The following is a 23,121-nucleotide window of genomic DNA, read 5'->3' on the forward strand; positions in this document are numbered from 1 at the left end:
CTATTTTGGGCATTTTGATTTGGGGATATCAAGGTGGCTATGATGGCCAAAAGGCAATTAGAATATTTTCATCTTTCCTACTGGAGTGTCATTTCCTAGAAAGCAGAGAGTATATATTTGTTATTCGTTCTAGAGCTTGGAATATTGAAGTTGCCCAGTACGTATTAGGTGGATATTTACAGATTTAGGAGGCATCTGAATCAAGTAAATTTCTGAAGCCAAGAGATTTATGATGATGGCACCAGCAGTGGTTCTGTGTATAGTTTCAAAGTATATTTTTTACTGTGAAAGACTTAAATGAAACACAAGTTTCATGATATGTAGCATTTATGTTGTTATGTTCACAGATCACTAAGTCACTTGATATCACAGCTAGACATTTTCAGATGCCTTATGTGAGGGAACAACTTTCTTGGATGTAGTTAGGAGTTTGCAGATATCAGAGTTCTTCTGATGCGATTAAGGAAAACTGATTTATAAAGGCTGTTCATGTTTTAGAAGATATGTAAATGAACTGGAAAACACCCAAGAGTATTTGTGTGCCTGTTGACATAGTGCCTAAGGCATTTTGACTGCTAACCAGAAGGCTGGCAGTTCAGACCCACCAGCCACTCCTCGGAAGGAAGACTGAGGAATGTATTTCCATAGAGATACTGCCTTGGCAACCCAAGGAGGGGTCATTCTGAGTCAGGACCGATTCGACAGCAGTGAGTTTTTTATTTTTCGATTTATTTGGTTTTTTAAGATCTGATAATTTATAATACAGGGTGCGCAGCCTGGCCTGAGGGTTGTTCTGATCTGGGTTCTTTGGCCTTTGTAACCCTACAGAGCTCCTTCACTTGGCAAAGTGGAAAGTGTAAGGTCAGAGCTTTGTTTGCTGTTAGTTTAAATTGCTGCTAGCTAGAGCATAATCTTCTAATCTCATTCTCCCAGCGTTACGTTGAGGGTCTCCAGAGAAGTCCTAGAGCTATTACAAGTGAGGGTGACCGCTCAGTAGGTGGTGCTGTTCCATCTAAGTCAGTATCCAGGAGTGCCACAGTGACCCGTGGCTTCAGCCTGAACAGCTCCGGATCACCACGGTTGTGATTCTGTTAGTGAGGTGGAATTTCAGCTGAGAATCTGTGTAAATTGGTAGTCTACCTAAAATTCCACTATCCTCATATCAGTTACCAATTACATAGCTTTGGACTCCTCATTATTTTCTTTTGAAAATGGGTGACAACTGTTTTGTCCCTGCCCTATTTATTTAATTTACTCCCATCTGTCACCCATTATGTAGCTCAACCCTAGGAATGAAGAGTTGAATTTTAAAACATATAGTCACCCATAAGGCAAGGGAAAAAAGATGAAGGCAGAAGTAGCTCAAGGGTGCCTACCAGACAGGGTGGAGGGTAAAATGAATGACACAGGGGTACATTACTGTTAGAAAAGACCAAAGGCTTCCTGGAGAAAAGGGTGGTAGGAGTTATCTAGTGAAGTTATTTTTTATACTGGATACATGTACTACAAAGAGAATCCTCTATCATATCAACGCTACTAGGTGACCATTATTTCCAGTAATAATTTCGTTGTTGTTTTAGAGTCTGTAGCTCGTTCAAGCAAGCTGCTGGGTTGGTGCCAAAGGCAGACAGATGGCTACGCAGGGGTAAACGTGACAGATCTCACCATGTCTTGGAAAAGTGGCCTGGCCTTGTGTGCAATTATCCATAGATACCGCCCTGATCTAATGTAAGTCTTGATCAAATTTTGTATTTTATTTTTTATTCCCAAGGATCTCAAAGCCGCCTGCTATCAAGTAGCCAAATTTTGTGCTATTTCCTAGAATGAGATACGTAGTAAAAAAACTTTCTCTAGAAGGCAGTGATTAATTTTGATTTTGCTATATTTAAACTCTGTATGTCAGGCATTGTGTAGCTCAATCCAGGAATTTTTTAAAAATTAATTAACTGAATTTTTTAACAGCACAGCACTCATAAGGTCAAAAACTGGTTTCAACACCCACCTGGAACTATTAACTTCACACAAAGGAAAACTCTGTTTATTGGCCCTGGGTTGAACTCTTCATCTTGGCCAGCTATCTTTCCAATGCTATTGGTCACAAGGGAAACCTGGCTGGAACATTTGGCTAGCTCAGGGCAAATATGTCACTACCAACAAAACAAAAACCAGTGAATACTTAACCCAATTTATAACGGATCATTGGTGTTATCTCTTTGTTAAGGATTGTACTTTTTGCCCATATACTCTTTCAAGCCCATGAAGCTCACGTTGCCCTAACCACCTACACCATGTACCATCTCCTTTTCTGGACATTTTTCACTCACCTGTCTGCAGACTAAGGACAGCACTAGGAGGACTCAGGCCAATTGTTGGTGACCGGTGCACTCAGATGTCCCCCATCATCATTTATTGTCATGGGAACCAAACAAAAACATTCAGAAACAGAAGCAGAGCATGTTGGTTTCTTTTGGCTGCCTGTCCTCTTCATCATTAGGTCCGCTTAAGGGCCCAATTTTTGTTTCTTTGTTTTGTTTTAATGATGGCTTCATCCTAAAAAACATAGTCTCTATATGATGGTTATATACTGTTGACCCAAGAATTAGTAAAAACAGCCTTACATAGTGGTGGTTTAGAGAATTTCTGATTAGCTTGGATAATGGTAGGTGACTTCTGGTGTTCTGTCCCTTAGCTCTTCCAGAGGCTGGTAAAAGGTAAGTGAAATTAGAGCTTACTCACCCCTACCAAAAAAGGGAGAGGAGAAAGGAAGAAGCAGAAAAAGATTGTGACAAATGGTTCATAAGTGATTTAGGAGATGGGACCAGTTAATTATTCCACAGGGAAAGTGAGAAGAAAAAAAAAAAAAAAAAGGAGATGAAGGCATATGTAGCTGGAAGAAGCCTAGCAGATGGGGTGGAGGGGTGTGTATGGGGGTATAGGAAGTACATTACTATGAGAAAAGACCAGAGGCTGCCTGGAGAAAAGGTTTAGGAGAGTTATGTAGTGGCGTTATCTTATATTAGAACACAAAGCAGTGAATAGGTAGCTTGGCACTGTATAGACTACAATGACTTCATCCAGGATGAGGCCTCCAGAGTGTAATAGGCTTAATCTACAGAGAAAGGGATTTAAAACATGAAAAAATGCTGTGGGGTCAGTAGGTTAACGCAAAATAAGGTCTGCCCAGTTAATCTGAAATCACGTCAAGAAGAATGCTATCACTCTTTACTCTGATTGAATAGCATAAAACACAGTGGGAAATGTTGGCTAATCAAAATGCTTGGGAAAACTCAGGAAATTTAGCAATGGAAAAATCTTTTGAGGAAGGTTTTGGAATTTCCCTTTGAGGAGAAGGCTGAGTTAAGATTTACCAGCGTTGATTTAATACAATAACATTTGTCAGTTCCAAGGGACATAACAGTGATAATCTCAGGACCTTGAGTAATCTGATCCAAGTAGGATTTTTTTTTTTTTCATTATTTAACATTTGCTTAGTGTATACATATCAAACACAAAGTACAGGAAAATACATATTAAAGATAGTTTCTTTTCTTGAGCAACGTTTGAGTAAGAAGTCATGTTATCAGATAAATTAGGGTAGTTCTCCAAGTTTGCCTCTCTTCTTTCCTTTACTGCTTAGATCTTAAATCATTCTCCTTAAATGTTTCCTTAGTAAAAAAGGAGAAAAAGAGGTGAATTAAAAAGGTTTGCTTTTAGGTTTCAGTAATGCACAGTATCCTGGGTTTTAACCAAAACACCAGGAAATGATGTGGACTCCATGATAGTGTGTTGTCTGTTTTGATGACAGTCAGCCCATCTTGACACATTTTCCTTGTCTTGGTTCTCAGAGACTTCGATTCTCTGGATGAGCAGAATGTGGAGAAGAATAACCAACTGGCCTTTGATATTGCCGAGAAGGAACTAGGCATTTCTCCCATCATGACCGGCAAAGAGATGGCCTCTGTGGGGGAGCCTGACAAGCTGTCCATGGTGATGTACTTGACCCAGTTCTATGAGATGTTCAAGGACTCACTCCCCTCTAGTGGTAAGGGCCTGGCTGTGACATTGCCCTGAATGACCTCCATATCCCTGTGTTTTTGCCTGGCTTTTCTGTCTTCCTCTCTAACTGTATCCTTCATCAGCACCACCAAAAGCAGACTTCAGCTTACCCTGCTTTTTCTGGTTGGCTATCAGAGGAAGTCTCTGGGATTTCATTTCCTTTTTCTCTTCTCTAGTATGACCTCAAATGAGGTCTGGTGGCATTTGAGTGCTAACTGGAAGGTTGACGGTTTAAATCCACCAGCCACCCTGTGGAAGGAAGACTGAGCAGTCTACTTCCATAAAGATTTACTGCCTCAGAAACTCAAAAGGAGTCACTATGAGTCAAGATCGACTTGATGGCAGTGATTTTTTTTTTTTTTTTTTAAGTGTGTCCTCAAGGAACTCTGGTGGTACAGTGGTTAAGCACTCAGCTCCTAACCAAAATATCAAACCCACCAGCCATTCCATGGGAGAAAGATGTGACATTCTGCTTCTGTAAAGATTATAGCTTTGGAAATCCTATGGGGCAGTTCTACTCTGTCCTGTAGGGTCACTGTGAGTCAAAATTGACTCTTTGATAAGGAGTTTGGGTTTTTTCATATCCTTAACCACTCATTCTTTCCCAAACCTTTCTCACTCAGTCACTTGGCAGAATAGGCAAATAAATAGGCAGAAAGCACTCCTTTCCATATTTTCCCCTTGACTCTACAACCTTCGTATAGCCTTTTTCTTTAGAACCAGCCTTTTTGAAAAAGTGGACTATACTTGTTGCCTCTACTGCCTCACTGCCTGAACTGGTGAACACTTTGCAACCTTGCTTCTATTTTTATGCTCTATCAAAATTGTTCTCCATAATCATTTAAAAAAAAAAAAAAAAACACTAAATCCACATTCTTTTCTCATTCCTCGCCCCTCATCCACTTGATTTTTTCGCATCATTCATTGCTGTGGAATAATGTCCTTTTTCTCAAAGCTCTGTCTTCCCTTCAGCTTCCATGATCCTGTACTGTACTTGCCTCACTCTCCTTCCTTCTCCTTTAACTGTTCTTTCTCTGGCTTCTCTTTCTTCTCCTACCTCTTGGTATTTCCCAGAGCAAGTCCTCAGCCTGCTGCCTCATTCTATAAAAAATATTTGTTATTTATTATCCCTGCGAGTAAGTGTAGCATAATGCTTAAGAGTGTAGACTATAGTGTGTGACCTGGATTTATATCCCAGTATGTCCACTTTGCTTGACCTTAGACAAATTGCTAAAATTTCTCTGTGCCTCAGTTTCCCCATCTATAAAGAGAAGATAATACACAGTGAAACCTGTGAGAGTTGAAACCCTGCAAGACGGTCTTGTTTTTCTGGATCTTGCAAGTATTCCACCTTTGACAGGGTGCAGTTTTACTGCTTTTCTATCACTTGTTTTAGCGGGAGATATTTACATTTTCCCTCTCTAACAGGTTTCTGCCTTACACAGGTTCTGGCTTTCATAAGCTTTTGCTGTATATCATTAAATTGTGATAAGTTAAGAAGAATTTTCAGCAGTGGGACGCACTTAATAAATGTTAGCTATTTGTTACTTGCTTTAATTTTTGTAAGTTATTTTCTAATATTACTAATAAAACATTGAAATCTACCACGTTTGTGGTACTAGCAGCCCATGTATCTTGTAGGCATCCGTGGCCTTTTCTGATTCCATAACAGAGTTCCCTTTCCGATCTGACCAACTACTGCAGTTACAGCAGAGATGTACAGCTCTTAGCAATAGCGTGTCCACTCAGGAAGAGCCTTAAGTGCATGATGTTTACATACACCAGAGCATGAACCTGAGTTACGTACCCTTTCGTTTCCTCTCTTCCTCTTCCCTCTCTTCCTCACCCCTGAAATTTTTATCAGAAAGGTAAAGTGTCAGCACTGTACTGCAACTGACAATCGCAGGCAGACTCCAGTCTTTGAAAAGCAAAAGTGGATTTTTTTCCAGTTGAAGTTGATTAGGAAGAAGAGAGTTTACTTTGTTTATGTGGAGGGAAAAGAGAAGGTTCGCCATCCAGACCTTTTTCTTTCATAGGCTTTCCTCTGGAGATTCTCATGCTTTTGTCATAGCTGGTGCACTGTTAGAGCTTTCTGAGGTCCCATGAACCGCCATTAAGAGACAGTAGTGCTGGTCAGGACTTGATGTTCCCCCTCCAGGACCATCCTTGAGCCTTGCTGATTTTTGTCCACAGACACCTTGGACTTGAACGCTGAGGAGAAGGCAGTCCTGATAGCCAGCACCAAATCCCCCATCTCCTTCCTCAGCAAACTTGGGCAGACCATCTCTCGGAAGCGTTCTCCCAAGGTAAATGGGGGAGGGGGGAGTCTTCCCATAGGATGCAAAGCTGATAGCAAGGCATGGGAGCTACAGTAATGTGTTTTCCCTCCTCTCCTGGTATAGGATAAAAAGGAAAAGGACTTAGATGGTGCTGGAAAGAGGAGAAAGACCAGTCAATCAGAGGAGGTGAGAATCATCTGGGGTTTGCCTGAGTGATTATACTGAATTGCCCTTTTTTGTTTATGTCCTTAATTTCTTCAAATTGGTATATTAACTCTTAACTTTTTATAAGAATTTCTGTGGGCAGATGCTTTTTCTAAGGGCCGGCTCCTGTGCTTAATTTTGCGGGGAGGGTCCAAGAGAACACACATGTGCCCTAGTGCTTTTTTGGCTCTTTGAAATCACACATTTGGCAAAGGGCGGTGACTCTCTGGGACATAACACCAGCAAAAGTCTGAGTACTTTCTCTTACTGCTGTCATGTACTGAAGTCTTGCTGACTTGCTTCTTGAGATTAGAACCTTGAAGAGAGCTATTAAGCTCAATCTTAAGCATAAATACCAGCCCCTGTGCCACGGAGCAACTGAACTTCTTGGAGGGACGGGAATTTGGCGGGGCCTCCTATAACAGAGTGTGGTTCTTGGGTGGTTGGCGTTCATTAGGAGGAGGCCCCTCGGAGCTACAGAGGAGAAAGACCCACGCTGGTGAGCACCCTGACAGACAGAAGGATGGACATTGCCGTTGGGAACCAGAACAAAGTGAAATACATGGCAACACAGCTGCTGGCCAAATTTGAAGAGAATGCGCCCCCGCAGTCCACTGGCATAAGGAGACAGGTAAGGCCCATAGCACACCTTGCCCATCCGATTTGCTGTGGTCATAACAGGCTAGAGGAATCTTTTTAGTCAAAAGAGGTGGGGTATGTAACAGACCCTAGGATCTGTGGGCTCAAGATTGGTGTCGATTTTCTCTTGGCTGACTATGGCCAAGAAGAGCATTTCGTGAGCTTTTCTTATGAAGAGAACTGCTTTTGGAACTGCCTTGGCCTCAGCGTTCAAGTCCAAGATGTCTGTAACAAAAATCAGAGGCATTTAAAAAATGTATACATATGTATATAGGTATGTCTGTATATATTCACATACACACATGTTTAAATTATAAAAGAAGTACATGTTTATTGAGGAAAATTCTGAGAAGTATAAGATAATCCAGCCACTCCTCAGAGGGAAGATTGGGCTATCTACTTCCATAGAGATGCCACCTTGGAAACCTGAGGAGGGGTCGCTGTGAGTTGGAGATGACTTGATGGCACGTAACGACAGCATAATTCCATTGATATTTTGCTGTTTTTCATTCTGGTCTTTTTTCATTACATTTGTGTTTTCACAGTTAAGGCTATGATTAATATACTTGTTTCTAGTCTACTTTTTTCATATAACTTTTAATTTACTACCATATTGTTCCAAACTCTTTATAAACATCTTTGAAAATGTGTGTGTCCATGCTCTTCTTAACTATTCCTCCAGTGCTAAATGATTTTAGTTGTTTCAAGTCTTTCTTTATAAAGTATGGGAGCTTTGTTGGTGTAGTGCCAAAGGCATTTGACTGCTAACCAGAAGGCTAGCAGTTCAAAGCCACCAGCCACTCCTCGGAAGGAAGACTGAACAATCTACTTCTGTAGAGATACTGTATGGAAACCCAAGGAGGGGTCGCTATGAGTCAGAATTCCTCTAGTGTATAATGATTTCAGTTGTTTCAAGTCTTTCTTTATAAAGTACAGTGACAAAAATTCCTATGATAAAGCTTTTTGTTGTTGTTTCTTTTTCAAATTATTTTCCTAGGATATTACTAGATCAGACCATATGAATGTTTTAAAGATTCTTCATGAATCCTAAGTTGTACTCCCATAAGTCAAGCAGGAACATGCTAGACGGGAACGTTTGACTTGAAGTGTCTTTGTTAGGTCTTGTTTTCTGACAAGAAAACTTGTCACTAAGACTTTTTATAAGAGGAAGCATTGGGGTTTGGAGATTCACGCTGAAAATTTCTTGACCACCTGAGGGACCATCTGGACCTGGAAGCCCATCCTTTTATTCCTTTTCTCTTTCTCCATCTTCTCCATCCTCATCAGCCATTGTTCTGTAAACCAGGAAGGTGGGACTGACCTTTCTTGGAGTCTGACCATAACTAACTTCTGCTCACATAACAGTCTGTGGTGATTAATCTTTATACTCCAGTCCATTCATGTCATGGCTTACAGATGATCTTTGTGGTAAATGCTGAGGTTGTCCAGAGGCTCTGGGAGCCCCAGGTGCCACCCCACCTCAGGAAAGCTGCGGGGGTTACAACTCCAGCAATGGAACACTCTCTGTGAGAGGAAGGTTGACCCCTAGTTGCTGTCCTCACTTTGGATGCAAAGATTAGTGTTCCAAATCAGAATTAGTAGGCTACGCTAAAAGAACTTTGGACTTTGGAAAAGAGTAATGAGAATCAGAGCTTCCATTTTCCTGTTATTTCTGGATTTGCTCACCCCCTGCCCCCCAAGGGAGTATTTCCTTTCCTTTATATGTGTGACTTTTAAGAATTCCGCCCCCCTCCTCAGTTCATAGATGTGTGTCTGTCTCCCTTGAGCACCTTTTTTTTGTCTTCTCCTACCTTACTGTGTTTTATTTTGTTTTGTCTCCATGTCCTGTCCCCCCCCATATTTGACCTGTGTGTCACAGCCGACACAAGAGCGTGGGGTCAGCCAGCCATCCTGCTGCTTGCCTGGACAGGGTCGCCCTGCTCCCACCCCCCAGTGGAAACAGGTAAAGAAACTTCCCAGGGTCCAGGACGGGTGCTGCCTACTCAGGCCATCTCACCCCACTCTTCCTCTGATCCACACAGGCTCGAGGTCTGTGCATTGGAGTCCCAGCTCTCCAGGGAAGGAAGTCTCTGTGCTCATCTGAGCAGTGACTCTGGCAGTGCTTATTTTAGTATATGATTAGTTTAAGTCCCTGGAATTTGAGAGACCAGGTAAAAGTGTTGGGAGTTAATTTGGAGTTAATGAAACTGTGTTGCTAGGTGCTTTATAATTGCCTTTGCAATTTTGCTTTGTAGCATTTGTCCAAAGTTGACTTTTTGCATAGTGTGTCTCTGTGAGATCATTGGAGGGAAAATCCTGAATCCCTCAGGCTGAGAATGAGGGTAGTTGAACCTTTCATGTTAGATAGAAAAGTGTTATTCCAGAAAATAGTCCTGAACTATGATTTTTGTTTGTTTTAAACCCTGGGTAAAGATGTTCATGGGCACTTTTTTGGTGTTTTGTCTACATTTGAAATACTCTTTCTGGAAGTTTTCTCTAAACTCTAAACAATATCTCCTGGAAAACTGCTTCCCCTAAGCAGTGCACAACAGGCCAGGAAGGAAGAAGATGGCACCTGGTTTATAGTAGAAAACTCTGCCTAGGGGTTGGAGGCCTCTACCAGTACTGTATTTTTCCCCACGTCACAGTGAGCAAGTTCCCACTCCAGTGAGAGGAGCCTGGACTGGCTGCCTCATGGTTTGATTTCATCCAGGACTGACCAGATTCTGAGTGGCCCTTGATGCCATCAGCATCGTCCCCAGTCAGCCTCGCCAGCCTCTTATGCTATAGAGTAACAGCTATTGCTGGGAGGTGCTTGGGAGTGGTGAGCTGGGTTTTATTTAAATTACATTCAGGGCAAAGTGTTCATTTCTAATCTTTTTTTAATATTATGCCACATTTAAGAGAGGGCCCATGAGGCTGAGATGGAATCTTGGGAGTAATGTCTAAACTCACAACAGAAGAAGCCAAGCTGTCTCTTTCTCTACACTTGGAAGGCATCTCCTCCAAAAAATTCATTGGAAGTTTATTTCTATTATGTGTCCCTACCTTTTGCCTTGATGTCTAAGTGGAAGGTGTGATTTGAAAGAAAATCTTAAGTTGAGGATCTGTTGAACTAATGAACTCTAATCACTTGGAATCTAGATTCTAAAAGCTGTAGATTCATAGAAGATTCATAAAGGCCCACTGAGATGAGAGGAGCAAAGGGGAGGGAAGGTAATACACATGAATGAATGACAAGTGATTTTCAGTGGCTTTGGAGAACCTTGGATGGGCTTGCTTGGGAAGTCTCAGAGGCAGTAAATTTAGTGACCCAATGAAGCGTGGCTGAGCTGGGATCTCTGTCCTGGTGAAAACAGACACATCAACTTGTTGCCTGATGGAGCTGTACTAAAAGGGCATCAGAGGCTTGATTTTGTGGAGCTACTTGTACTTCTATTTATGAAGCATCTCATAGCCTCTAGCTTTGTGTTGGGTGTCATATGGGGAATGTTGTTAGTCCCCATCTATACACTTTGCCATTCAGGCAATTTTTGATCACAGTCAATGAAGTAGAATGCTGGTAGGCTATACAGGCAGCAGAATAGAAACATTAAAATCAAACAGAGGTTCTATGGAATAGGCGTGAGAGGTTACAGTTAGAAGGGGTAGCTGAGTTGCTTCTGTGCTCAGAGTGATAAGTGAGAACCCATGAGCAATTGAAAGCTTGTTAGATTCTTACATGCTTCAGGTCATACAGAGTTGGGAATTTACTTGGCTGCAGAGAAGTAGCACTGAGAAAGAAATATAACTCACAGTTCATATGTGTATGTGAAATGTGTAATAGTCACATAATATTTTTTTCTGAACACTAAATCAGAGATGGTGTTGTGAATCTTGGCCTTCCAGATTTGTCTTCTGGAAGGTGGAACCTAGGAGTGCAATACCAGATGCCACAGAAACCTGGGGACAGAGGATCTACAATAGTGCAATAAGTGCCCTTAGCTCCTGACTCAGCCTGAGTGCTGGCCCTCCCTCATCCCCGTCAGGAGTGAGGGGCTGACTGGAAACACCTCACTGTGACTCACTGGTTCACCGTGACTCACTGGTGTTTCTTTTGAAGTGGTTCAGACCAAGGCAGGAGGAGGGTGTGGCCTCACAACAGCAGTGGCTGAGCTGGTACTAGGACCAGTGTCTGCTTAGGTCACAGTGTAGAAGAGAGGAAATGAGTAGCACCTTTGTTTGCCAGTGACTTCTCTGTTTTACCTTCCTATGTAAACACAGTGGCTCTTCCCTCCCCTACTTTCTTGCCTTTTGATCTCAGAAATGCATCCCATAGACTAATTCTACTCATCACCCAGCTTTGGTTTGGCAGATTGTCATGTGAGAGGGAACAAACAGTGGAGCTATTTTCCCAGGCTTTACCACTTATTTCCTCTCAGACACTACCTGTGGCAACATCACACAGTCATTCTGAGCATGAGGAAACCGAATTCCTCTAGAAGGTTTCTGAAAGGCCTGGGAATGTGGGATTATTTCTTGAGTACTGAGGTCTTCCTTAAATCACAGACAGACTCACAAGAAAGGAAATACAATCTATATGGATGAAACAGGGAAAAGCCGTGGGTATCATACCTATGGTATTCAGTAGGTGTGATTTTTGTGTTTCTGTAACTTATATTTCCTTGCTAGTTTTCCAGAACCTTTTGGGTGTGAGTGAGGGGACTGAGATGAAGAAGTGGTGACAGGATGTTGTTGTAGGTGGCTCTGGTGGGAAGTGATGCATTGCTGCTGATGGATATACATGTGGCTAAGCCTTGGAGAAGGATTCTCCACCTTCCAGTCATGGTTGACCTTTCTGCCCTTTCTCTCTACTGATAACCAAGCCCAACAACCCTGATAAAACCAGCAAAGAAGACTATACTCTTGATCCCTGACATTAAGCTCTGACCCTAAGACCAGCTGTGTAGATTTTGGACAGGACCTATGCTTAACCGAAAATGCAGGACTGACCTGGAGGGCAGAGACCACGAGAAGCCACCCTCTCTGGCCAGAGAGTGATTTGCTGTTGAGGACTGAGGAGCAAGGAAGAGGCCTCTTGGGATTCTTTTGACAAATGCCCTTCAGTACTTCCAGAACCAGCCCTCATGTGCCCACTGTTTCACAAATGTTCTCTCTGTTTGTGTCTGTTGGTGTAAAAGCGACGGGGAAAGGAGCGTTCTCGGACCTGCCCCAAAAAAGTGATCACACTCTCTCCTCCCCCTACTCCATCTCCCCATCGTGTGCGTGGCAGCCAGCAGGTGATCTTTTCTGCATGCCGACCCTGTCTGTCTGCCTTCCTACCTGTGTAGGTGGCTAGAGTAGAGACCAAGTCAGTTTCCCTCTTTTCAATGATAAGTTTTTTCAGAAATCAAAACCATATATAGCAGAAGCAACCTTTATTGCTGCAAATCAGTAATTCCTGGCTGAACCTCAGAATCGCACGTAATATGTTCAAACCCCAAGTAGTTTAATCTAGTCCTACATTGTGGGACTGTACAATCCCACATAAGATTGTGCAACCACATATTAAAATTTGAACTCTGTCACAGATTCGAGGCACAGAATCCCTGGAGAGCAGTACATTTTTCTATAACCCCATTTAGAGCAGCCCAAGGAGATCTGGTTAGGAAGGGCACTTGGAAGCTTCTAATGCTTCACTACATGATTTTGATTCCTTCTCATTCTAGGAGCCCTGCCTCTTGTGTATCCAATTTCTTCCAACAAACACTCGCTTTCCCCACACACCCCACTCATACTCCATGCTTAATCATTCAAGAACTGCTTTATAGAATAGTTAACTGTGGACATGATTAATGAGGACAAGAATATACTTGTGACAGATTTTTATCTCAGGTGTATTATGGAATGGCTTATTGACTTTATGATATATCCCTATTAAATAAAATACTAATTTCGAAGACAGGGTCTATGGAAAGACATTTTCTCAATTATAGTGTCCTATTTAAAAAGGGACCCCTACCAGAAGAACTGGATGGTGCCCAGCTACCATTACTGAACATTTTGATGAAAGATTCCATTTAGCAGAATCCTGATCAAAAGGGGGGAAATGCAGAACAGAATGTCATATTCTCTCATGGACTCTAGACTTTTTGGAGCCAGGGAGGGTGAATGAACCTCTAAAACTATTATTGTTGTTATTATGTGCTGTTGATTACCCTTAGATAATTTTTAAACCTTAAACCAAAACTATCCCTTGAAATCATCTTAAAACCAAGCATAGTTTAACCTTACCTTGTAAAAAAAGGTCTGCTTTGAGCATTGTGCTCTTTTAAAATCTACCTAAGTGGGTTCAAATTGATGACAGGAAGATTAGATAGGAACCTTAGAGCACAGTGAGTTTATGTTCATGAGAGAAGAACAACTCAGAAAAGGAGAGTGAGAATGGTGGCACAATTCAAGAAATGTAATCAAACTCACTAAGTTGTATGTGTAGAAATTGTTGAGTTGATGTATTTTTTGCTGTGTATATTCTCAACAATAACAAAAACAACATAAATAAAATTTAGAAGGAAAAGAAATATGACCCCTAATAATGTGTCTGATTTTTAAAGGTCCAACCTATGTCCATGAGTTTAAGAACTGAGCTATTACAATTTGAGTGACTGCTCTTTGCCTTGTCGCTAACTAAGAGCTAACACTAGGAGCTGCTGTGTCCCAAGCAATATTCTAAGTTCTTCCTGTGCATTATCTCACCTAATTCTCACAATAACCCAATGAGGCAGGTACTATTATCCCCATTTTACAAATGAAGAGACGGAGGCATAAGGTAGAGATGTCAAGTGCAAGGTCACACAGTAAGTAATAGAGCCAGAAATTGAATCCAGGTGGTGTGACCATGGGTCCTGAATAAGATTAGCCAATTTGGAATCTTTGATCAACTTTTCTACCATTAGATGGCCATAAGGTGACTCTGCAGTTAATGCAGAGAGTGACAAGGGTAGTCTTCCCTGTTCCCATGATTGCTGTGTGAGGGGTTTCCTTAGATTAATGGAGGCAGCCGCATGCCTCTCTTACAGGTTTCCATCTCTCTCATGTCCGTATTCCCATCTGTCCGTTAAAAATGCCTCCAGTCTTTGTCCTTTTCTCCTGTAGATAAATTTTGCTTTGATCCCATAGTTCTATTCAGGGATCACTCCCTACCCTGAGTTTCCTCTGGGCTATTAAAATGGTCATTTATTCTAGCCAATTTCCAACTCCCTTTCCTTTCCTTTTCTAACGTCTTGTGGAAAGTTCACCCTTCTAACCTGCCTTTCCTTTTGAACCTTCCATTAACGTCTCTGATCTTACACCACTGTGTGAAAGAAATGTTTGTTCCACCTTTGTACTAACTAGTTCTTTATTTATCTGTTTAGCTGACCTCATTGGTAGCCCAGTGGGCCACATGGCTACACAAAAAGTTGCTCTTGGGTCATGGGATGTGGTGTAGATGGGAGTGTGGGTACTTGAGATGGGGGTGGTAGGGGGCAGGGAAAATGTCTTGAAATGAACTCTGAATTTCTAGCACTGAATTTCTCATTGTCACTTAGTAGGTCCAAATAGAGCCTTTGGATGGAACTTAAGTTTCTCCTTTGTTGCCTACAGACATTCAGGGATCTTGATGCTGACAGCCATGGCAAGCAGAGTCCCCGCCATGAGAGGGTAAACAAGCATGAACCCATGGCATGGGATGCTAAGAGCCAAACAGAGGGGCACGCTGTGGTGGTGGGCCAGAGAGAACGGTGGGGCCGTTCCCCACTTCCCTTGCTTCTTGCACACTCTTGTCACCTAGCCAACAGCCAGAGTTGTTTTTGCTAGCAATGCTGATAGCATTCACAGTAGAGCCTTCATGCACCCAGCGTTCAGATTGGATGCTATTCCTGAATGTTTGTGTTGCTGTAAAGGGCCTTAATGAGTTTCTATTTCTGTTCACCTTTCCCATCCCAAGGTCATGCTACTTCTACCCCTAAAATATGTGCCAGTGGTGGAATAGCATTTGATGACCAGGATGGGTTCTTAGAGGAAGGGTCTAGATAATTTATCAGGTGAAATTTGCTTGGCTTTTTTGGCAACCAAGGAGCTCTAGTAGTATAGTGGATAAGGCATTTGGCTGCTAACCAGAGGGTCAGCAGTTCAAACCCACCAGCTCCTCCACAGAAGGAAGATGGGGCAGTCTACTTTTGTAAAGATCTTCAAGCTCGGAAACCCAATGGGAGTTGCTATGAGTCGGAATTGACTCAGTGGCAATGATTTTGTTGTTGTTGTTGTATGGGGTTTTGGGGTGGAAATACTAAAAGATGAATAGCAGAGATGCCCAAATAAAGAAGCCTACTTATTTAATGGGACTTCTTTTATTGTTACCTTGAGTGAGTATAGCTTTGCAGCTAGAGTGAATAATTAATCTCTTATTTACCAATCTCACACAAGCTTTTATTTTATTCTCTCCTCCCCTTCTGCCTTTGCTCTCTGAGAAATACAGTTATGTTTAAGCATCAAAGTAGGTTGCTTCTTGGGTCTGTTTGGAAGCTAGGTAGAGCCGGGTCCTCCTCCGCCCTGCTCCTTCCCCTATCACCAAACCAGAAGCAGGCCGTCTCTGTGCTGTCCAGGCACAAATGGATCAGGTGCTGGGTTAGAGTGAAGAGCCCAGGGCTTGAGAAAGAGGGTGGATGTCCTTCTCCTCTCCTCACTGATGGTCTTGCTTGGCTTTGCTCACTCTTCTTGGGGTTACTTTCTCTCTCAAGCACTGTGCACCCTGCTACCCTCCTCCTCCCCAGGCTGCATTCCTCTCTACAAAAAAAAAAAAAAAAAACAGGTGTTTCCACTGAGCAGGGCAGTGCCCTACATTTTGGGGGAATGTGTGTTTAGTGAGGAGTGAGGATGTTTAATGGAAAATTGCCTAACAGAGGAATGGAGGGAAGTATGTTAAATAAAAGGGGATTGGTTGGGAGAGACAATGAAAAGTCTAGGGCTGTAATGCAGAGGGGAAAATAGGGTTTGAGCTGACAAGGCAATAAGTTTGCAGGGATATTTCCTTTTTTTCCCCTGTGGGTTGACTTCTGATTTCCTCATATCAGGGCTTCAGTCCAGGTGCTCCCTTCCACTGTTCCATTATCCTGCATGTGCATGCCCCAGCTCTCTCTGCTCCTACCCAGCACCCACCCTCCCCCATCCTCCCATGTGTTCTGCCCTCCCAGGGGAAGCTCAGTTTCTCTCTTGGTTACTCCTTTTGGTGAGTGTACTCTCCTGCAGAGACCTTCCTTGGCTCTCCTGGAGCCTGTGTGGCTGAGCCTACTCAGAGTCCTTAGCTCAGGACCCATCAGCTGTCCGGGCACCTGGAACAGATGCTGGCAAGGCACCAGCTAACTGTGCCAATGCCATTATCTCCATCTTGCCTGATGGCTGATGTAACAAACAGTGGATCTGCTCAGAGCTGGAGGTGCAAAGAGCCTCTCATTACCTTGACTGAGTCCTTGTCTCTCCTACCTGTGTCTGTTTCACCCTGAACCTGATAGGAAACCAGGGCTTAGAACTGGTTCATTCTGGTTTGACCACCTGCTGAGAATTTGTACCCCAGATATGCTGAATCAGAAACTACATTGCCGCAAGATCCCCAGGTGATACTATGTATATACATCTTGTTAAAATGTATATTCTGATTCTGTGTATCTGGGTGGAAATGCAAATTTTGTGCTCTTTTTTAAGGCAAGTGGGGTAATGAAATGGTAGAATCTTTTTCCTCACATGCAGTCCCACCTGAGGCCAGTAGGAGGCTCTCTGCAGAGCATGAAGAGCATAAAGAGCATTAGCAGAAGGCTCCCCCTGCTTCCCATCGGCAGAGTTACCAACCTAGAAGGTAGATGGAGCAGAAGTCCCTAAAAGTAAAGACATAGGTTGAGCACAGCTGCAGTGACCATATCCCAGAAGGTGTTTCACTGGAAGCGTTAGGGAAGGGCGAGCTAGAAGCAAATTGGAAGTGTTTACTAAGCCATTCTTGTTTCTGGAAACTAAGAGTATTCCTTTACGACAGTGTTACTTAGATGAGGGTCTAAACTACAAGGGTCTAAAGCTGCCAGGTTCCTTATGTTCAGGTCAGCATGTGACTTTTTATTTGATGTTTCCTTTGATTCTTTTTTCTCTCCATCTTGTATTTTATAGCCAGAGCCTGAACCTTCACGTCGATTTTTTGTTGACCAATGGGAGCTTTCTCTTAGTCTCCGTTCCTCCAGCCGCCCTGCCTCTCCTTCCTCTGACTCCCTCCGACAGGTAGCATGGCCTGGGACTTGGCAAAGCTGTGTTACCTCCTCAGCCTCTGCTCACTTCACTTTCACAAGTGCCATCTGCCTTGAGGGAGGTTGTATGGTTCTTAACTTTGGCCTGTCTCCTACAGCAGTCTGTTATGTCCAGGGAGAGAAGGTGGTATGTGTTTTTTCCTACGAGGTCTGTGGGCCTCCTTTAAACACCTAAGTTAAAGAGGCTACTAAGAAGATGGGGCAATCTACTTCCGTAGTGATACTGCCTCAGAAACCCAAGGAGGGGTCGCAGTGAGTCGGGTCTGACTCGACAGCACATAACAACAACAAGCTTTTATTAAGTTATGTTTAACACATATCATAGTCTGTGGAAAGTAAACCCACTTTCACTGCATTTAAACGATATCAAATTATGATAAATATTTTTAGCCATTGATTTGTTTTTACTCCAGATGTCTTCATATTAATATGTGTTACAAAATACAAACTTAAATGGAGTGGTGAATATGCACTATTTTGGGTGCCTCTGGATTTATAATCATTTAAAAATGTCAACCTGGCTATTTCCTACAATGGCACTGATCCAGCTGTAGAGCACTTTCAAGAGAGATTGGAGGGTCTTTTGGCCCTTTTTGCTTATGCTTCCCGTTCTTGAGATATATATACATATATACAGTGTATGGAAACTCTGGTGGCCTAGTGCCTTAGGTATTTGACTGCTAACCAGAAGGCTGGTGGTTCATACCCCCCAGCCACTCCTCAAAAGGAAGACTTGGCAATCTACTTCCATAGAGATACCACCTTGGAAACCCAAGGGGAGAGGTTGCTATGAGTCAGAATCGACTCAATGGCAGTAATTTGGTTTGGTTTTGGATGCAGTGTATGTGTGTGGAAGCCTGTGCATGCGTGTGGTGTGCAGAAGCCCAGCAATGGCTAAATTTGAAGACTTTTTAAGAGTGGGGAGAAGGAAACCATCTCCTTTTCATGCCAGAAGCAAATAGAACTGGGTCCCCACCTCTCTTGGGGTGGAGGATGCTTGTCAGTGTTGCCACATCGCTGAGAACTGAACGTGACGATGCTTTTGCACACGGGCAGCCTTGGGCAATAACTACTGAGGGTGGCAACTTCTAGTGGGGAAAGAAGGCGCTCTGGCTGAGCAGTGGGGGCCCAGGGCTTGCTCAGTGTCCCAGCCTAAGAGTTGATATCTGGTCTACACCCTCACTGGTCTGCTGCTGACTGAAAGAAATGCAGTTTTCACTCCCTCTGTGTCAGCTATTAAATTACCTGCTCAGCTTTGCCTGGTGTCTGTCTGTTTTCAGGCCTAAGCTTCTCTAATGTCCCTAATCTAAAGGCGGTTTAGATTTAGGAGCCACTTATTTTTGTCGACCACTACTGAGTATAAGCTGTGAAGCTAATGGGCGGGCACGTGGCACCTATCCTTGGAAATCTCCTTATTTTAAGTGTAAAAATATTATTGATTCCCCAGTGCCAGATGAATCTTGGAGAATTGTCTCCTCATTTGTGCTTCTGTCACTTCTGGATTTACATGGCATTAATTCCCTCCTAAAGTCCTCCTCTTGTGTAGCCCTGCCCAGCCCACTATATGCCCTTGCTCAGGCCAGCAGTATTCTTACACATGACTTCATGTGTCTGTCCATTCAAACTGTTGCCTAAGAGGGCTGCTGACATGTACAGGACAGCTTCTCCTGGTATGTTTCAGAATCAGAATTAGGGTCAAGGCCCTTCAAACTTGGCCGGGAGCTCCCTGCTTCCACACAGTTCAGAAGGGGAATATCACACACACTAAAATGCCAGTGACAACTCCCCATGGATGGCAACTTGGAAATATAGTCTCTAAAGGACTGCCAACAAAGACTTTGACCTCTGTCCCTGAGACAGGCTGAAACCTGGTCTGCCTAGGGTGCCAATCATTGATGTAAGCAGAAAGGCTTACAATTAAAACCTTGTAGTTATCTGTCTTGGAGAAAGTGCAGCCAGAATGTTCCAGAAAATGAGGACAGTAGGATTTCATCTCACATACTTTGGACATGCTGTCTGGAGGGACCAGTCCCTGGAGAAGGACATCATGCTTGGTAAAATAGAGGATCAGCGAAAAAGAGGATGACCTTCAATGAGATGGATTGACACACAATGGCTGCAACAGTGGACTCAGGCATAGCAGTGTCCACAGGGTCACTGTGAGCTGGAACCAACTCAGTAGCACCTAACAACAGTTTTCTTTTATTGATTCATCAACATTGCCAGAAAGAGGGTTGAGTTGGTTGGGTTCTTTTTCCAGCCTATAAGAATGTTTCTTCTGTTCTTTCTCCTGGACTAAAAACCCATTCTGACTTCCCAAAACTAATGGTAGCCGCTTGACTGCAGAGCTGCAGATGTTAGCCTCCTGGAGCGTGTTTTAAGATGTCCCACCCAGCCTTGAGGGCTTTGGCCTGAATGGAAAATATGGGCATCGCTATATTGTATTCAGTTTCCCTTCAGGGGAGTATTTAGTGAGCTCTGGTAGTGCAGTGGTTAAAGCACTCAACTACACACCATAAGGTTAGCTGTTCAAACCCACCTGCTGCTTTGCAAGAGAAAGATATGGCAGTCTGCTTCTGTAAAGATTTACAGCCTTGGAAACCCTGTGGGGCAGTTCTTCTCTGTCCTATAGGGTCTGTGTGAGTCAGAATCAGCTCAGTGGCAGTGGGTTTGGTCTGGGTTTGGGGGGCAGTGTTTGATGCCTGTGAACGGGGTGGTTGTAGATCAAGTGTTGGTAAGAAGGGAGGAGATTATCACAAACACTATTAGGGCTATTGGCATTTGTTACTTAAGTGGAGAGAGCCTTTGCGAGAGTGAGCTTGGTTTCTTTCTAAATGAGGAAATCACTCCCAAACTCCACTCCAGTACTCTTGAGACCTGCTGTCAGTCTGGGCATCCACTTGCTGTCTGAATGGGAGTTGTTTCTCTTGAATTCTCTATGTAATTGGAAGCACGGAGGCCTGTCTTACTCTCATTCTGTGTTTGCATCCATCCTGACTTCCCACCTCCTCATTCCCTGGAACTGCAGATCCAGAGGTGCGAAGGCTAGGTTTTCTCCTCCTGAAGATCATGTTCCCTGAAGCTGGTGTTCCCGCCCATGCTGATGGCTCTGTGTGGACACTGACACAGTGCTTTTTCTTACCACTCAGCATCTCTGCTTGTGAGCACTGTGTTGGCATGGTTTGCTGCTGCACCTTGTATTCATTTCACACCTTTCAAAGATTTATTTTTTTTTCCTGTCTTCTTAATTTATTTTTTCCCTTCTCATTTCCTTTCATTCTGGTCATTTTATAATCTCCAACCATTAGAAGTACATAAAGATGTACACGGGCGGAGTGAGCTCATTGGCTGAGCAGATAGCCAGTCAGCTTCAAAGGAAAGAGCAGCCCAAAACCCTTCTAGACAAGAAGGAACTGGTAAGAGATGTGTCAAGAGCATTGTCTATGTAAACATACACAGCTTTGGCTCGTAGCTTAGTAACATATACAGCCAATACTGCCATGTGGTAGTTTTCTTTGGGATTATTTCAACCTTGGTAACTGAATTTCTAGGACTGCAGTAGTTTTTGGGAATGTGGTGTGGAAAAGCATACTTAACTGTCTCTAAAAGTGAATGCTCTAGAGCCAGGGGACACTGAATATGCTACCCTCAGAAAATAATTTTGTCAAAATAATTTGGTTTGGTAGTTACAGACTTGTGAAATTGGATCCGTCAGCAGAAATGAAGTGACTTAGCTTGCTCTTGCTTGTTGATCAGCATTCATTGAGGATCTGACACGGTCTTACAGTTAGGCATGTATGACACGGTTCCTGCAATGTACTGCTGCTGTTTGGGAGAGCCAAAAGCAAGGGTTGCCATAGCCATGTAATTCTCTTAGTCCCAAGGCAAAGTCACTTAGTGAGAGTCGGTTCTGCTACTTAGAGGGCACATGACTCCTGGAGGTGAGCTCGAGAGGCCCTGCCCTGACGTGCCTCCTCCTCTTTTCCCTTGCTCCCTTTCCCCACCTCCTACAGGGCTCCATAAAGAAGGAGTTCCCGCAGAACTTGGGGGGCAGCGACACATGCTATTTTTGCCAGAAGCGAGTCTACGTGATGGAGAGGCTGAGTGCTGAGGGCAAGTTCTTCCACCGAAGCTGCTTCAAGTGCCAGTACTGCGCCACCACCCTGCGTCTCTCAGCCTATGCCTATGACATCGAGGATGGTGAGTCTCTGTGCCTGGGCCATACCTGGGAACTGGGCTCAGGGGCACTTTCTCCTTGAGCTGGAGGCCTTTGCGCCCCTTACTACCTTCTTTATTTATTCATCCATACTGTATATAAGGAGCTCTGGTGGTGCAGTGCTTAAGGCATTTGACTGCTAACCAGAAGGTTGGTGTTTCAAACTCATCAGCCTCTCTGTGGAAAGAAGACTGGGCAATCTACTTCCGTAAAGATTTACCACTTTGGAAACCCAGTAGTGGTCACTATGAGTCAGAATTGACTCAATGGCAGTGAGTTTTTATATATTTATACACACACACACACACGAGTGCTGGTGGCATACTAGGTACAGCATTCGGCTGTTAACTGAAAGGTCTGCAACATCTCTGCAGGAGAAAGATGGGGTGGTCTGCTGCTGAAAGATTCACAGCCTTGGAAACCCTATGGGGCAGTTATTCCCTCTCCTAAAGGGTCTGTATAAGTTGGAATTGACTCAGTGGCAGTAGGTGGGTTTGTGTGTATGTGTGTGTGTAAAGGAGCCTTGGTGGTACAGCAGTTAAGCTCTCAGCTGCCAGTGGACAGGTTGGTTGTTCAAACTCACCCCGTGGCTCCATAGGAGAAAAGACTTGATGATCTGCTCTACTAAAGATTACAGCCTAGGAAATCCTGCAGGGTAATATTACTCTGTCAAATGGAGTCCCTGTGAGTCGAAATCAACTCAGTAGCACCTAACAACTAATATGTATATGTATTTCCCCCTTCACCCTGCGTTTCCTAGTCTTTCCTATTTCTCTCTATCCTTTGTTTTTCCTCTAAAATTCTTCTATAAATATTTTTCTGACGTCACCATGCTGTGTCAAAGCATTACTCAGTAATGAAATGAATGTGATGTGCATTTACCTAAATCATTTCTCTGGTTTCACAGACACTTGTATTCTTACATCATGGTGGGATCTTGAGTTAAAGGGGATACAATGTCCTTACTTTTTTTTGTCCTTACTTTATAGAAGGAAAATCACAGGTCCTTAAGTCCATTTCTTGCCTAAGGTTAATCCCAGCAAATGGAAACTATAACCCTGATCCTTGGGCTCTCCTGCCTTTGCCTCTTGCAGATGACTGACTTGCTCCCAGTGTTACCATCTCTCTATAATATCAGCATCTCACCACACACATCTGATGAATTGAGAGATGATCACACGGGGATAAAATAAAGCTCATATAACATTGAGAAGAATGGGAATTCTAGAACACTTAATTGTACTCATGAGGAACCTGTACATAGACCAGGAGGCTGTCGTTTGAACAGAACAAGGGGGCACTGCATGGTTTAAAATCAAGAAGGGAGTGCATCAGGGTTGTGTCCTCTCACAATACTTATTCAAGCATATAATCTGAGAAGCTGGACTTGTTGTTGTTGTTGTTAAGTGCCGTCGAGTCG

The 23,121-nt window shown here is 43.3% G+C and overlaps 1 protein-coding gene across 1 annotated transcript in view; it reads left to right on the plus strand.

Annotated features, from left to right (window-relative positions):
* MICAL3 (microtubule associated monooxygenase, calponin and LIM domain containing 3) overlaps positions 1–23,121 on the plus strand; it is a 143,407-nt gene that overhangs the window by 20,182 nt on the left and 100,104 nt on the right. The window contains exons 11-16 of the mRNA XM_007937016.2: positions 1,581–1,728; positions 3,846–4,042; positions 6,250–6,362; positions 6,459–6,521; positions 6,997–7,170; positions 21,499–21,685. Coding sequence (XP_007935207.1) covers positions 1,581–1,728; positions 3,846–4,042; positions 6,250–6,362; positions 6,459–6,521; positions 6,997–7,170; positions 21,499–21,685 — 882 coding nt within the window. The remainder of the gene's footprint in view (positions 1–1,580; positions 1,729–3,845; positions 4,043–6,249; positions 6,363–6,458; positions 6,522–6,996; positions 7,171–21,498; positions 21,686–23,121) is intronic.

This window comes from Orycteropus afer, unplaced genomic scaffold, assembly GCF_000298275.1.
Source record: "Orycteropus afer afer isolate SDZICR_OR568_19922 unplaced genomic scaffold, OryAfe1.0 scaffold00040, whole genome shotgun sequence".
Classification (NCBI taxonomy): domain Eukaryota; kingdom Metazoa; phylum Chordata; class Mammalia; order Tubulidentata; family Orycteropodidae; genus Orycteropus; species Orycteropus afer.